At 52.7% G+C, this 15730-nt stretch overlaps 1 protein-coding gene across 5 annotated transcripts in view; it reads right to left on the bottom strand.

Moving 5' to 3' along the window:
- VGLL4 (vestigial like family member 4) overlaps positions 1–15730 on the bottom strand; it is a 154355-nt gene that overhangs the window by 5306 nt on the left and 133319 nt on the right. For all 5 annotated transcript variants that reach the window (XM_029917419.1, XM_029917421.1, XM_029917420.1 and 2 more), the window contains one exon: positions 2932–3154. In XM_029917419.1, coding sequence (XP_029773279.1) covers positions 2932–3154 — 223 coding nt within the window. The remainder of the gene's footprint in view (positions 1–2931; positions 3155–15730) is intronic.

The following is a 15730-nucleotide window of genomic DNA, read 5'->3' as shown; positions in this document are numbered from 1 at the left end:
TGGAATAAAAGTAGAAAAATAAAGTCAACGTGCGGCCTTTATTTCAGTCACTTGGACAGAACAGGCCGGCTGGCAGGGGCCAGCAAGACAGAACCACCGAGGGACAGGGTGCTGCCATGAAGACATTCTAACGTCACGTCTGGTGGAAGGTCATCTGGGGCACCTCCTGAGATGAAGGGAACACCATGGATGTGCACGTGGACAGTAGGGGACAGCACCCCCCCAGTCCCTGCCGGACGACGCGCTCCCAGGAGGGGCCACACCACCACCCTCCGCACTCTCGCCTGGACCAGGCCTCCCTCTTCCCGACGGTGAGCGCCGCAAGCTCACGGGACCCAACTCCTCCCCCCACACCCTGTTGTCCAGCTGGGGAAACCCCAGGCCCCAATGCAGTGACCTGCTGCAGCATCCATGGCACACCCGCAGCACAGCCGGGCTGAGAATGTGTCACTCGCACCCCACTCACCCCCGGCTGCCCGTGGAGCGAGGCTGCCCTGGGGAACAGCAGCCACATGAGAGCCATCCCGATGGACCCCGTCCCCCGGGTTGGTATTTCACCTGCGGCTCCACACCGGCTGCTATCTAAGCCACTCTCTCGGCCTCTCCCACAGCTTCCTCCAGGACACGCGGGTCCCTCAGAACTACCATCATGAGAACATGAAGTGGGGTGACCCCTTCCGCAGCCTCCCCAGACATGCCTCTCTGGGAACTTTCCTCTTCTGGTTCCCGGAGATTCTGAGTCACACTTTCCATCCAACCAAGGAAGGTTTCCCCAGCCACCCCACACCACCTGTCCCACCGCACACGGCTGCTCTGCTGCCCCCGGGAGCCCCGCCCTGTCCTCTCCCTTGCTTAGGCTTCAGGACGGTAGGCTCACCCCCCCTCACAGGCACCTCCCTGACCGCTCACAAATGAAAACAGAGCCCTAGGAAACGGGCAGACACCTCTGAGCTGACCGTGTCCTCACCTCTGTGTGGTCAGCAGAGTCCCGGGTCTGGAACTCGCTAACCGTCTGAGCAGCAGCTTGGGTTCTAGTGACCGGCCAGGCCACACCACAGTGACACAGGAGGGAACTCGCTGAATGGGTCCCACAGGAAAGAGACACGTGGACCAGCAGCCACGCAAGAAGGGCAAGCTGAGAACCTCTGCTTCACCCCCAACCTTAAAGGATAGCTCAGGGGTGTGGCCCCCAGGTTGGGGAAGCACCAGGCCCATCCAGGAGAGCTGTCCGCTGGTTCCCCCACCGCTGCCTTCAGCCTCCATCCCAGACCCCCCCAAGAACTCAGCGGGGAATTCCATGTCCTCATGCTCCATGGCCCCACAACACATCTGACGGGCCAGGGACCCTCCTGCCGGGCTGGCCAGCCAGGCACGCTGTACAGGAGGCTCAGAGAAACCACAGTTAGAAGAGCCAAGTCACCGTGTCCAGCGGCACACTTCTCGGCAAATGTGACCCAAACCAACCAGAAGACCCCCCACATCATGGAAACCCAGGATCCAAGACAGCACCGAAGCTTCAGAGACAGTTGTTCTGGGCAGACACGCTCTAGGGGCTGCTGCCTCGCCACCCGCTGCCACCACGGGCTCGGAGACTGACCTTCCCAGTGGAATCGCAGCCCGACCTCGCCGAGGGACTCCCCACAGCAGTGGCTGCAGCCAGGGGGCTGGACTCCCTTGATCGCAGACTCGAATTCTCTGCTGCTTACACTTCTCCGGGGGCTGTGTGACCCTCCCTGCACACACCGACTCCCCGACTAGACGGCAGGCTCCTTCCAGGCTGGAGCCGCGTCCCGCTCACATGTGTATCTCTAGAGCGTTACCGAGTGCGCCAGGCATGGACAGGACTGGTCAGCGTGTAGCGAGTGGCTGTCCACGTTCATAGTTTTATGACGACCAGTCTCCTCTAGACTATGACCGTGAGCGCCCTCAGCTTTCCTGATGAGCTTCCCGCGTCCTTGCACACAGCAGCGATCTACCGGGTTCCACTACATGAACAAATGAAACAAGCAGGATGCAGAGGCCCGGCTTCCACGCGGGCAATGCAGCCGTCCATCGGCCTTACTGGATTCACGGGCACCGGCACGACCTCCTCCAATGCCAAGGCTGGGCTCACGGCAGTTACTACAGACTCGATCAAGACGGGTGCAGGGAAGGGAGGGGGGCAGAGGTGGAGCCGGGCCTCCATCTGCTGGCAGCGTCTCCTCAGGACACGGCACCTTCATCCACCCACTGCCAGTGCGTCCCAAGGAAACGCTGACTGGGGACCAATAAAGTCATAAGGCCCCAGCGGTTCAGAGACAAACGCCATGGGCTCATGTAGGGATTCCAAACCTCAATGCCAGTGCTTCCTTTTCTATTTCCCCAGGAGTCCCCTTCTTGAAATTCTGGGTTTTTTAATCAAGCAATCTGTGTTTACTAAGTAATAATTTAATTTCCTTATTTTCCTTTATTAAAAACCATCCCTATCTGCCAATCACAGAATTCTCACCAGCATGAGCAAATAACCCCTCTGACCATTGACTGTATAGAATTCCAACCCAAACCAAAGCAACCTGACATTTAACTTCATCAGTGTGACCTTATAAGAGGGAAATGCAGGATTTCCCTTGATCCTCCTAGAAAAAGAATCACCGAAAAAAGACTGCTGAAAAAACACCTAATCTAAACCAACCCTGCCCGAGCAAATGTCTTGTCCAAGGAGTTGGTCCAGGGAGGCAAGGCCCAGGCATTAAAGCATGAGGTGGCATTCAGGAGACGGACCCCTGCTGCTGCCATTCCTCCCTCTCCCGAGTGCAGGCCCAAGGCTGTGCATCGTCTGTCTCGCCACCCCCTCCCGGTCTGCCACCCCATGCGCTCCAGGCAGGCTGTAGTCCCCACGCCCCTGGGTGGACCAGCGGCCGCCAACCTGAGCCCTCCGGGACCAAGGCATACCTGCTGTCGCTCTGCGGGGGTCAGTGTGGGCGAGATGCCAGCTGGCCTGCCAGGGTCCATGCTGTTCTTGGTCAGCGCCAGGGGCTGCTCCATGCTGAGGCTGGGGAGGGACGTGTACAGGTGGCTGCCGTGAAGGCTCATGGTGGGGGCCACAGCACGCTCGATGGGGCTGCGGCTCCGCTCCCGGGGGTCTTTCCGGCACTCTCCATTGGCAGTCTTGTTTCTGAAAAAAAGGAACGAGCACTCAGATGCAAATACCTGGCATCTCCTGAATGATAAAGGGCAGGGGGGGTGGCATAGCCTCACATCAGGTGCTTCACGCTGATTAATTCTTCACTGCACTGGGGATAAAGGTTTCATCATCATCTCCAGTGCCGAGGCTCAGGTCAAAGGGCTTACCAGTAAGTTGAGGACCAGCCCCCCACCCTCACTCACCCAGGTCAGTGTGACTCCAGAGCCCCTTGGTGCTCAAAGGAAGCAGTTCCCCCGGGGTCTGCAGTCAGCCCTGTGGGGCCATCTAGACCCCTCCACTCAGCACCCCTGCCCCTGCATGGGACAGGCCTTTCAGACCCTTCCCGAATCCACTCCACCTGCTCGGAGCCTGGAGAACCCGCCAGTGCTCCAGATGCCTCCATCGTGGCGGATCCCGTTCTAAGGCCCCCTCCGCCCCCCCAGCAATAGCTCTCTACATCTTTCTGACAGCACGAAGCAGGCGCCAGGCCGGCTTCCTCTCCAGATGACAGAGCCGAGACTCAGAGCGGTGGTGCCACACTGGCTGGGAGCTGGGGCCGTGGCAGCTCCACCATCTGCAACACACCAGCCGCCGCACTCCACCTGCGGGAAGTCCTGGACTGGCACTCCCGAAGCATGCATGCGCTGCGTGCCTGGCAGGCGGCAGGTGCCGTGTCGGACATGGAGGGACATGGTAGATGTCTGGCTTGCGTGCCTGGCAGGCGGCAGGGTACGTACCACCCTACCTGCAGCCTGAGTGACCTAAAGCCAGCATCCAACATTGCATCTACTAGAGATGCTACAGCATGGGTGACTGCTAAGGCACAGCCGGTGGGCTCAGCCCAGGCCCCTTGTCCCCTGTTTATTTCTGGGGTTCTTTCTGCCTTGGGTCTCGGCCCCCACAGTCCACCATGTTTACTGCCAGCATGATCTTTTTTTTGTAACAAATGAAAAAAGTCTCTTAACTAGAAATGTGGTAGATAATTCCAGTGACTTTCAAGGGATGCAAATTATTCTCAGAGTCCACAAGCAACCATGCACTTCGGTGGGCAGCCTGTTTTATGGTGGAGAAGCCAGGGCACGTGCACTAAGAAACCCAAAGAAACCAAGTCACAGCCTGCCTCTCGGCCTGAGTAAGATAAAAGGGAGGTTAGGATTTTATATACCCAGGCAGGCCTTCTCCCACTGCCGGCTAACAATCAGTTGTAGGAGTTCACACACGGTGATCCCAGGTGCCCTCTGCCCTGCTTCCCCCACTGGGGACACAGTTGGCACCCCACCCAGGCTACCCACACTCAGGCGATCTGCCCGCCTGACGCGAATGTCCGGTTTTCTCGTATTCATCCCAGCGTGATCTTTTTAGGACGCAGATCCAACCACATCACGCCCTTAGTTACAATTTTCAGCAGCTTGGCATTGCCTTCTTGCCCGAGGCCCAAAGGCCAACCACCTCTCCATCCTCATGCCCACCCCCCCCCCCAAGCATTGTGCTGTGCAGGTCCGACAGTCTGCTTGCCATTCACCAGGTAAGACGTGCCACTCTCTGCGGCTAACCGTGTGTGTGTGTGACTCCCCACACACGCTCACTGCTAACCGTGCTTGCAACTTCAGGTGCTGTGCTCTGGATGCCCAAGTGTCCCGAGTGAACCTTTAATAAAGAACTCATCACACCACTATTAACAATGTCTTCATCTGGGTGCCTCCCCATCCCCCCCGGGGGTTTCTGGGACCACACCAAGTCCAGCTCATCCTGCACCCTCACTGCCCCGCCTGCTCCCCAGGGTGACAGGCCCGCAGTGAGGACCGTAAGTGAACACAAAGGAAGCAGTATAAGGGTGACTGGGAAGGAAAGGCAGGCACTGTGAACGTGGAACAGAGGATGGTCAGAATCATTAGCAAATGAGGGTGGAGGAGCCACCTGCACATGTGTTCACACCTTTCTGATGGATTATGTGCCAGGATCAGGGTGCTGTGAGGGGCCAGGTGGGAGGAGCAGAAGACGTGGCGAGTCCTGCAAACTCCTGTTGCAAGCTTTAGTTCTGCGCACCTTCTCCCAGGCTCGCCACTCAGCCCAGTGTCCGCATCTACTATGTGGTCACAGTAAAACATGCTTTGGGGGGGTTTAAATAGGGACTGGACAGAACACAGACCCAATTGTACAAGCACAGCGCAAGGGAGCAGTGAGCCCGGTGGGACGCATCAGCTGTGAGCCTAAGTAGTTCACTGCATAGTTTCATTTATGGCTGACTGTCCTCCCTCTTATCCTCTGGGTTGACTATATAGAAGGACTTAAAAGCATTCAGAGAATACATTTTCAGCCTATTACGATAACCATGGGAGAGTATGTTCTGGTCAAATAGTTCCAGAGATGCCACATATACCCCAACAACTTTCAAAGAATTACAAACCAAAAAACAAAAATCCTTAATTTTGAAACTAGCCTGTCCACAATTCTGTCTTCCTGTGATGATTCAGAAGACGTCGAAAGGCTTTCCAATGAGAGCCCCCAGGGCTATGAGAGCAAGAAGCCATAATCACAACGTAGAGGAGGATGTTCTGTAGGACAGATTTCCAGCCAGTTGAACCCGAGATAAACCGGACTTGACCTAAATGGAAATTTATCGCTAAACATACAATTTATCAGACGAAGGAAAAAACAACATTGTGGCAATACTCATCTTCAGGATCAGGTTTGCTTCTCCATTTGAATAAAATGTGATGCTTGACAAGCTGCATACACTGCTTTCCTGAGACGCTCTTCTCCCTGCCCACCAAAATGGGGCTCCTGGAGGCCACTGCACGACGTCCACAGAACTTCCCAGTCCGAATCTGCCTCTGTCCGATTCAGACTCCAGTTTATCAAGCAGTGTTAACTGGGCCTCTCTCCTGTTAAGGCTACAGGAAGTAAGACACAGCCCTGCCTTCTCAAGAGAGAGAGAGACCTGGGGCGGGGCCAGGCTTGAACGGGAGAGCCAGCAGGTGCCACACCACACCACAGCCCCAGGGAGAATGCTGGCGAGAGTCTAAGGATGAAGAGGCACCTGTCCCCATCCGATGTCAGAGTCACCAGCAGAGACCTACAGCACCACTGATTGCCCGAATCTTATGCCCAAGTGGCACCTCAATATGGACAAAGCACAGGGATGTGTATTAACCCAACTAAGCTAATAGGCAACAGAGGCACAGAGATTAGTAAACCACATTACAGGGGAAAGGAATGCCCAAAGGCAATAGTGAATGGTCTAAAGGCACCCAGCTAACAGGGCAGAGGTGGAGACGGGGCAGTACTATACCCACAAAGCATTCCCCAAAGACCAGCTCTGCACCCACACCGCCCCACCAAGCAGGAGAGAGCTGTGGGGAAGCTAACCAGAAAAATGATCAGCTGCAAACATGAGACAGTAGGACACCATGGACCAGACAAGACACGGAAAAACACAGAAAATGTCCGAAGAACCTGGTGTTTAATTTTATAGTAAAATGGTGCATTACTCACATTTCCAGCTCACTTTCCTGGTTCCCGGAGCTTAAAGACAGACACTGTTTCTCCCATGTTTCCCCCTCCCCCGGTGAATCATGCCCCAGGCCCCGCCGCCGCCGCCGCCGCCGCCGCCGCCGCCTCCCAGAGCATCATGTGCTCCCGGACAGCACACAAACCGCACGCTTCCTGCCTGTGAGGGCCAGGGCGCCGCCTCAGCTCCTGAAAAACCGACTGCAGCCCCATCAGAGCCTGGATGCTGCAGCCAGGCGGCTGCCTCCGCGGCCCCTCCCCGAGAAGCCACACTTGTCCTGGGCAGGACTGGCAGTGTTTCAGGGGAGAAAATAGAACGGGGGACACAAGTATAAAGAGGTGGTGAAAACAAAGATGCCCATTACACTTTGCTCCAGGACAGAGAGTTCCAGGGACCGAGACCACAGCTACTCCCCACTCTTGGGGCTGAGAACCCGGAAGTGCCTACTGTGCCTGGGGAAGTAGCAGGAGTCGGAGCAGTGAGGCCGTGGAAGAATCCACCACGTGAAAAAGTTTCCATTTGAACTGTCATGAAAATGAGGTTTTCCCGCCCTTTGACAAAAAGGAGCTCAGAGATGAAACCAGACCCTGGGGAAGATACTACTTGATATTCTTGGGCCTTCATGGAATTCCATTAACTACTGACGGCCATTAAATAATCCAATGTGAATGTGGATTCTTCCAGCAGAAGGAGGGATCGGGTGTAAAACATTTTAGGTGGTGCTTTCAAGGAAATATTCTGGGCCATGGTGGGGGGGGCGGGGCGGGGTGGCCCTACTGCAGGTCTCTCCGCCCAGGTGAGTGGGGCGGAGCCTACTCAACCACAGCGCCAGGTCCCGGTGACACACAGAAATCCCTGAAGGGACAGAGGGCTCTGTGGGGTGCCAGACCAGTCCTGGCAGGGGTGAACTGAGGGTCTGTGGCAGCCCCACTGGTGCAGGAGCGCTTAGCGCAGATGGAGATTCAAAGCAGGAAGGAGCCAGGAGCAGAGGTGAGGTGGGGGGAGCAGCGGCCCAGGAGGTAAGGGTCGCAGGCAAGACACAGTCCGTTCACCCACACAGTCCTCCTTCTGCTCCCATTTCCCTCCTTACAGGAGTAGTCACCCTCTGGGAACCAACAGGACAGTAACAAACCTTCACATTCTAGCACGAACAATCAAGTCAATAAAGCATCTCTGACATTAAAAAAGCTTCTTCATGCCACTGAACAGAAGGCTAAAAATGGCTGGGGGGCAGGGGCCTGGGTGGCTCAGTCAGTTCCCCGTGAGACTTCAGGTCATGATCTTGTGGTTCATGAGTTCAAGCCCCTTGTCAGGCTCTGTGCTGACAGCTTAGAGCCTGGAGCCTGATTTAGATTCTGTGAACCCCTCTCTCTCTCTCAATCCCAAAAATAAACAAATATTTTTAAAATTTTTTAAATAAAAATGGCTAAAGGGGTGCCTGCCTGGCTCAGTCAGAAGAGTATGAGACTTTTTTTTTTTTTTTTTTTTTAAAGAAAGCTCAAGTGAGAAAGCGAGCACGGATGACGGCGGGGCAGAGACAGAAAGCCAGAGAAAGAGAGAGAGAGAACCTCAAGCAGGCTCCAAGTTCAGCACAGAGCCTGCCATGGGGCTCAATCCCACAACCCTGGGATCAGGACCTGAGCCAAAATCAAGAGTCAGACACTCAACCGAGCCACCCAGGTGCCCAGAGCATGTGACTCTTGATCTCTAGGTCATGATTTCCGGCCCCACATTGGGTATAGGGATTATTTAAAAAAAGAACAATACACTTTTTAAAAATGACTAGAATGGTACACTATATATGCTTTTACCAGAATTGAAAATAATGATTTTTTTAAAAATTAAAAACGAAAAGCATCCCACAGTCATCACTTACTGGGTTCCCCTGGGGTTTACGACGGTGTAGGTGGTGCTATCTCAGGTCTGCAGGAAGGAGCAGGATGGCAGAGAGGAGCACACAACCAAGGACAGAGGTCAGGGCAAGCCATCAGCCATCCTGCCCGGGGTCCCCACGAAGGCGCTGCACCACCTCCTGCTTGCCCCGCGCTGCCCGGGAGCCCTCCCTGACTGCAAGGCTGGAGGGAACAGCCCCGGGCTTGTCCCGCAGGCCTTGTTCTCCAGTCTGCCAGCACCACGGGGCGCGCCAGAGGGCCCTGCCCACCATGCTCTGCCATCTCTCCAGGCCCCTGCACAGGGCTGAGCACACGGCAAACAAGTGAATTATTTTAGTGCCTACATTCCGTGCGTGTCCAGTGAACAGCATCAGTGGTGAATGAAAAGGGAATTCAGGACATTTCAGAGGCAATTCCTAGCAGGAGAGACTTTCTGAAGAAGCAGAATTCAGGGAGCATTTAAATATGGAGAATACGCAGTAGTGAAATGCCTTCTCTGCATAACTACCTTCCCCATTTTCTGCCTCCCCCAACTGTCCCTAGGCCATCCAAACCTCACACACACCACCTCTTGCTTTCTCCTTGTGAGCAAGCTAATTCACAGCTTCCAGACACGCAAGACAGCACCTGGATGTGTCCCCAAGCATCCTGGTCAAGCCTGTCACTCCTTAGTACCAACTAGACAGGAAGTAGAGGGGCTGGTGACATCACCAGGGCACAGCGGTACAGAGGGAAGGCAGAGACACCCTCCTGGGTACAAAATGATGAGCTCCGTGTCACAGGCAAGAAAACTTGGGAAATCCTGCCATTCATAATGTCCCAAAGACAGAGAACAGTCTGGGACCTCTGCCTTAGTCACAAGCATGTCCCGGACAGCAGGGGAAAGCAGATGGAGACTGCCTTTGACTCTAACTGCAAGGAGAGACTGTGTTGCATATGATAACTATCATCACTTAACAATCAAGACAAAAGCCAGAGCCCTGCCACTCAAAGGTTCAAGAGAATCCAACCTGTGCCTGAAGGGCACTACAACGGGTGAATTGTGAATTGCACTGTTGCCACGACTCTCCCCACACGTCACTCCCCCACCCCCGCCCCAGGGCTCCCCCACCAAGGTAGCTTCCCCTCTGATAGCTCAGTCTTCAGAGAACAGGGACACGGAACCAAGCCACACACTCGTTTGCTCCATCGCATGACATTTGTGACCTGCAGTCCCTATGGGAAGCATATTCCACTGCAATGCTGTTCTTATGCCCTTAAGAAGTAGTGCCCCAAAATACAATGATTAAAAAGTTAGGGAACCCCTATATTTACTTTGATTATCTTTATGACTGTAAACGATCATTTATTGAATGCTACATCCCAGATTCTATTCTAGACCTTAATGTGTTATTAAATCCCTCACTAGGTTGCAAAATAAGTACCACTGTTCCCATTTTACAGAGGGGCAAACAGGTTCAAAGAGGTTAAGTAGCTCATCCTAAGCTGCAAAACCAGAACAGTCCAGGATTCTAACTTCCATTTGGCTCCAAAGCATTTCCTTTTTATCTTTCTCTCTCAAGAGAGGAGTGGCAGAAAAACTACCATGACCTATGAACCCACCGCCCAGGACTAACAAACGAAATTACATATTGTGTTCGCTTCAGACCTTTTCTTTCCTCTTACAGGAAACACTGGTGGCTGTCAGTACAGATCAGGCAGACGCAGAGGAAGCCCTTCCTCTGTGACCCCCCAGGGCCCGGCCCCCCTCATCTCTACAGGCACCGCTGCCCTGTATCTGGGGCATCTTTGTGCTTATGAGCTCTTACCACACAGGAATACATCTGTAAACAGTATGTAGTATGCTTTTTAAAAATTTATTTATTTAATTTATCTATTTATTTATTTAGAGAGTGAGGGAGAAAGACAGAGGTGGAGAGAATCCCAAGCAGGGTCTGTGCCCAGTGCAGGGCTCGAACTCACAAACAATAAGGTCATGACCTGAGCTCAAATCTAGATTCGGATGCTCCACCGACTGAGCCACCCGGGCGCCCCTGCAGCACGTTTAAATTTACACCATGGTATCGCACTACATACTGCGCTGCAGTCACGCTTTCCTCCCTCACGTGGCTTGGGGCTCTCCCCACGCTCTGACCTAGAGACCCAGTAATTACCTCGGGAGTGTGTCCACTCCTCTACGGACAGGCATCTGCACCATCCCTGGTTTTCCTCATTGTAGACAACCCCATGGTGTTTCCACTCTGCACATCTCTGGGCGCCTGGGTTCGAGGATCTCTCGGGATCTCTGAGGTGGAGATCTAGAGGTATGCTGCTGGGCTGCAGAGCTCACCACCTCCTGACTTCAAGAGATGTGGCCCTCCGCCCTGTCCCCGCCTCTGCCAGCCGGGCATCACCGCCCCCACCAACTTCCGTCCTCTGTGCCCCTGGCTTTGGCAGCCCAGGCGTCCCCGCCGTTCTCGGGGGGGGGGGGGGGGGGGGGCAGAGTCAGTCCTCATGGCTGTGTTCCCTCGCTCTTCTCCAGCTGCCAGCGCAGGAGAGCATGTCTTCCCACACGTACGGGTCATTCTACTTCCTTTGCTTTTCATTTGCTACAGGTTGAATCGTGCTTCCCCCAAAAGATGTTGGAGTCCTCACTCCCAGGACCGGTAACTGATCTCACTTGGAAAGAGTCTTTGCAGATAATGTAGTTAAGATGAGGTCACGAGAGTGGGCCCTAATCCAGTATGATTGGAGTCCTTATAAACTGGGGGGAATTTGAACAAAGTGACAAACACACAGAGCAGGAAAACAACGTAAAGACAGGCAGAGAATGCCACCTACAAGCCAAGGATCACCGGAGGCCACCAGAAGTGAGGAGAGGGGCAAGGACAGATTCGTAGTCACAGTTCTCAAAAAGGAACCCATCTTGCTGACACCTTGACCTTGGACTTCCCAGCCTCCATCCAGAACCAAGAGACAACACAATCCTGCTGTTTAAGCCCCTACTTTGTGGTGCTTTGCCAGGACGGTCCTGGGAAACCAATATACTTCCACAGCATCTCCCTGCCATGGCTTTTGACTTTAGATATTCTCCAGTCACGGTTGTTTCTGGCTTATCTAGTACGGACACACACACCACAAATGTTTTAAAGCTTTGTTTTCAAGAGGTTAAGATCCACTGGACCTTGTCAGGCAAGCCTGTCATTATGAGGCATATTTAATGAGCTCCGAGAAATGACAACACAAGTCGAGACAGTGTGTGAGGCCAGGCCAGCCAGTAAGAAGCTGTCCCCTGACTTCACCTCCAAGAGGGACTCAGGAAGCCAGGAAAAGGCATCCCCATCTGCCCGCACAAACAAGAGGGAAATAGCTTGTTGGTTGAGTTATAATCCAAAATCTCCTGGCTCAGTAGCGTTTTAGACAGATGAAGGCACCAATGACCGACCAGATCTTTCCATTTTTCCTACACCAAGGGGCCCATCGATAACCAAGCCATCGAGCCCACGGGCCAGCTGTGAGCCCCATCTGCTCCTCGCGTTCACTGCTTGTGCCCGCCCTCTGGGGCATCTGCCACTGTTCCCTTGGAATGTGAGGGGGCCCGGAACTCAGAGGGGGAGCAGCTGGTAGGTGGTGAGGCAGGGACTCGAATGAGGCCAACCTTTCATCTTCTGCGGAAACTACCTGGAAGGGTTTCAGAAATAGCACATTTCTCTAGTGCTGGGGCCGAGGGGAGTCGCAAACAGTGGACGGCGTAAAAGGAACTATGTATCTAAGTTTCTGCCATTATGGACCTGGACTCCCTCTGTATAAATGAGTCAAGGGTTTGCAATCAAAGCTCAAGAAGGGGAGGCACTAAATCAGCGTAACAACATCTCCAAATATTCTCAAGCCTTCCAGATTCCTCAGACTTCCCTCCGTTCCTCCAGCGGGTCAGCCCTAGTGAGCGTTTTTTGAACCCCTGCCCTTCTCTCTGCAGGACACGGGAAGGAACTCCAGGGGCAGGGGGTCTCTCTTTTCCTGGAGCACAGGGACCTTGCAGATCTGCATGAGGGGCCCTGGGGCACCCAGGAACCCCGACTGGCATCCCCTGGAGCCATGGGCTGGCACTTACCCATCACAGCCACTTAGGTAAAGCTTCTAGATAAAAGCATCATGTAAGCTGTAAGCAATAAAACATTTTTCAACTATTTTAGTTAGAAACCTGTTGAACCTTCCTACAACTCACTTCTTTCCTTTCCTGGAAGCTGTGTGGCCGTTTCCTCCTGGAGAAGTGTGCCTGCCACTGCCAGGAGCCCTTCTCTCTCCCTTATCCTCATGCTGGACCATAAAGCCAATAAGTGGGTTCACTAGAACAATGTGTAAAGTAAGAGCACACAGGCCCCGAGTGCATGCGGGACGCACCAGGCACCCTCCCACCCCGCCCCCCGCGCCAACCTGCTGCGCAAAGGAAGAGCTTTCCAGACCCGTCACCCACAGAAGGCCAGACTCCCAGAGATGTCAGAGGGCAGGTCGGAGCCCGCACAGATAGCCGGGGACTCCAGCCACGTTTCCGAATAGCTCAACCCTATGTAAATAAGGTATTGGTTTTCTTTGACCGGAACTGTCTACACATGTTTTCCATCATTAGTGGAGACCAGAGGAAAAACTAAAGTTTGAAAAAAGAGGTCAACCCTGAGAACAGGACTTTAAAAATCTCCTCCATCCCGCCACACTGGCCACAACCACCACCAAGACAGCAGGCCCCCACTTGCAAGCTGGGACCCCGGGAACTTGGCGCCGCCTACCCCGGAACGGACTCGTGTCCCACACGTGTACGTTCAAGAGTTTTCAAGGGGATGGAGATGTCACTGAGATGAATAAAATTAACTTAAAATTCCTACTGGTACTAAATTGGTAGTAGCTTTGTCATTGTGTATTCTCTCAACTGATGCTATTTTTAAAAAATACAACCACTATCCTATTTTTGGCATAAATGGGAGTCCTCGTACCAGAGATAAGATGGAAAACATTGCATCTTCCCTTCTGTAACAAAACTGCAATGTCTGGGGCGGACAAAAGCCTAGAAAGGACCATCAGCCTCCCTTCACAACAAGAGAGACATCGATTTGGTGACATTTTGCTCTGCCGTCCTAAGTTAGGGAATGCTTGGGACAGCTGGGACAGGGACAGGAGAAAGCGGGGGTGCAAAGGGGTCTGCCCATCAAGACTGTCCGGTACCAGCACCAGCTTTGCCGGGGGTGAACCCAGATGCTCAGCTCTCCTGCTGCACCGCACCCGTCTGATTCTAAAATCCACAGGCAACACCTTACTCACGCTAGAAACGCGTTAAAGAGTGTGGGCCCCACTGCTCTGCACGGCCTCCTCAGGGAGGCAGAGGACGGAAGCACCCCCTTTCCTAGCTGTCACAGTCGACGCACAATGTTACATTCGTTTCAGGTGCACAACACTGTGGTCCAATACTTCTATACGTTATGCTGTCCTCACCACGAGTGTGAGGACACTCCCATAACCCTGTGACAGTACCACTGACTGTATTCCCTATTCCCACCTTCCCCCCAGTGACTCATTCATTCCGTAACTGGAGGGTGGCTACTTCTTAAACACTTGAACACTTCCTGGGACGGGCACCTACTTTCTCTTCAGGCAATTCACTCAATGACTAAAGAGCTTCAATGAAAGATGCTTTTTCCTTTTTTTTTTTTTTAATGTCTTTTATTTTATTTTGAGAGATGGAGACAGAGAGTGAGCAGGGGAGGGACAGAGAGAAAGGGAGACACAGGATCTGAAGCAGGCTCCACGCTCTGAGCTGTCAGCACAGAGCCCGATGCAGGGCTCAAACCCACAGACTGTGAGATCATGACCTGAACCGAAGTCCGACGCTTAACCGACTGAGCCACCCAGGCGCCCTGAAAGATTCTTCATCCTAATGAAGGAAATTTGCTTTCCAGTTCAATTCTTTGGTCAAAGGTTTGAACCTTTGGAAAATTTTTGGAAAAACTCAGTGAAGTCTCTTTCCTCTTTAAGTCCCTGGAAACTGCTGTGTCAGCCCTGCCATGCCCGGATTTCTCTCCAGCAAAGAACTGCTCCAAATAGTACTGGACCCTTTACCATCCTGACACCCACCTCCACGTGCCTTACAAATTAACATTCGTCTCTGAGTGTGGTGCCCAGAACTAAGCCTCATACTCCAGATGTGCTCTAACACAGAGCACGCAGGAAAAGAACATCCCCTTCAATGTATGGCAGCGTATTTCTGAACCAAACATCAGGACATGAGGTCTAATAAAAACTAAGCTCAACAGAATAGAACGCTCGAAATCAGGATTATTTCAAAAGCCTCAGTCACCTGGAACTACACTTTTATCGGCATTACCCAGAATGCCAGCAATCACTGCAGGACCTGGGTCATAGAGCAGGTGTGTGGTCCTCTAAATGCCTCCAACTCTCTTTTTCCTTTTAAATACAGCTAATTTGTGACCCCACCTTGGCAAGAATTACAAATGAGTTACTCCATGTTCACATTATACATGCTGCGCGTCGGACACAAACTGGCCAACGCCCTCGTATGCCCTATGCTTGTTTCTACTCCCTCTTCCCTACATGCACCCATGGGCCACCATCCCGCACTCAATGCTGGTGGCCACCAGTTCCAAGCGATCTCGTGACTTGTTGATATCAGAGGATAACCTCTAAGTCAGTGCATTTATTCAACACTAAACAAGAATTAGAAAGCCAGTTTTCTCTCAAAACCACCCACCTACCTTGACTGACATCAGAAAGTTTGTGGGCAAAATTATGCAGTTAAATTACTGTATGTAACTGTACTAAAAAGCTTAAAATCTTAAGTACTGTATTTATCAACTGATTAAATATTCATCTAGTAAAATATAATGAGGGCTCTCCCCAGTATTCTTTAAAATAGTAATAAAGAACCTAAAGATCTTCTGAGAGCAAATTACGGAGTGCACTGATGCTGCGCATGGAGTGCACTCGTCCCCTCTCAGCCTCCAGGCAGTCTGGTCAGAGCCCATCCTCCAAAGACTAGAGAAAAGTTGCCTTTTTTTTTTTTTTTTATAACAGATTACAAAATAGGAACAAGATGTGAATTAAAGATTGTTTTGAGGACCCTCACATGCTTGGAAAGACTATTATATACTGACAATTGATAGGGAAATCACTCATCAA

The sequence above is a fragment of the Suricata suricatta genome, chromosome 12 (genome assembly GCF_006229205.1).
Source record: "Suricata suricatta isolate VVHF042 chromosome 12, meerkat_22Aug2017_6uvM2_HiC, whole genome shotgun sequence".
NCBI lineage: Eukaryota > Metazoa > Chordata > Mammalia > Carnivora > Herpestidae > Suricata > Suricata suricatta.
The sequence above is the reverse complement of the archived record's forward strand: the minus strand, read 5'-3'. Positions and strand labels throughout refer to the sequence as shown.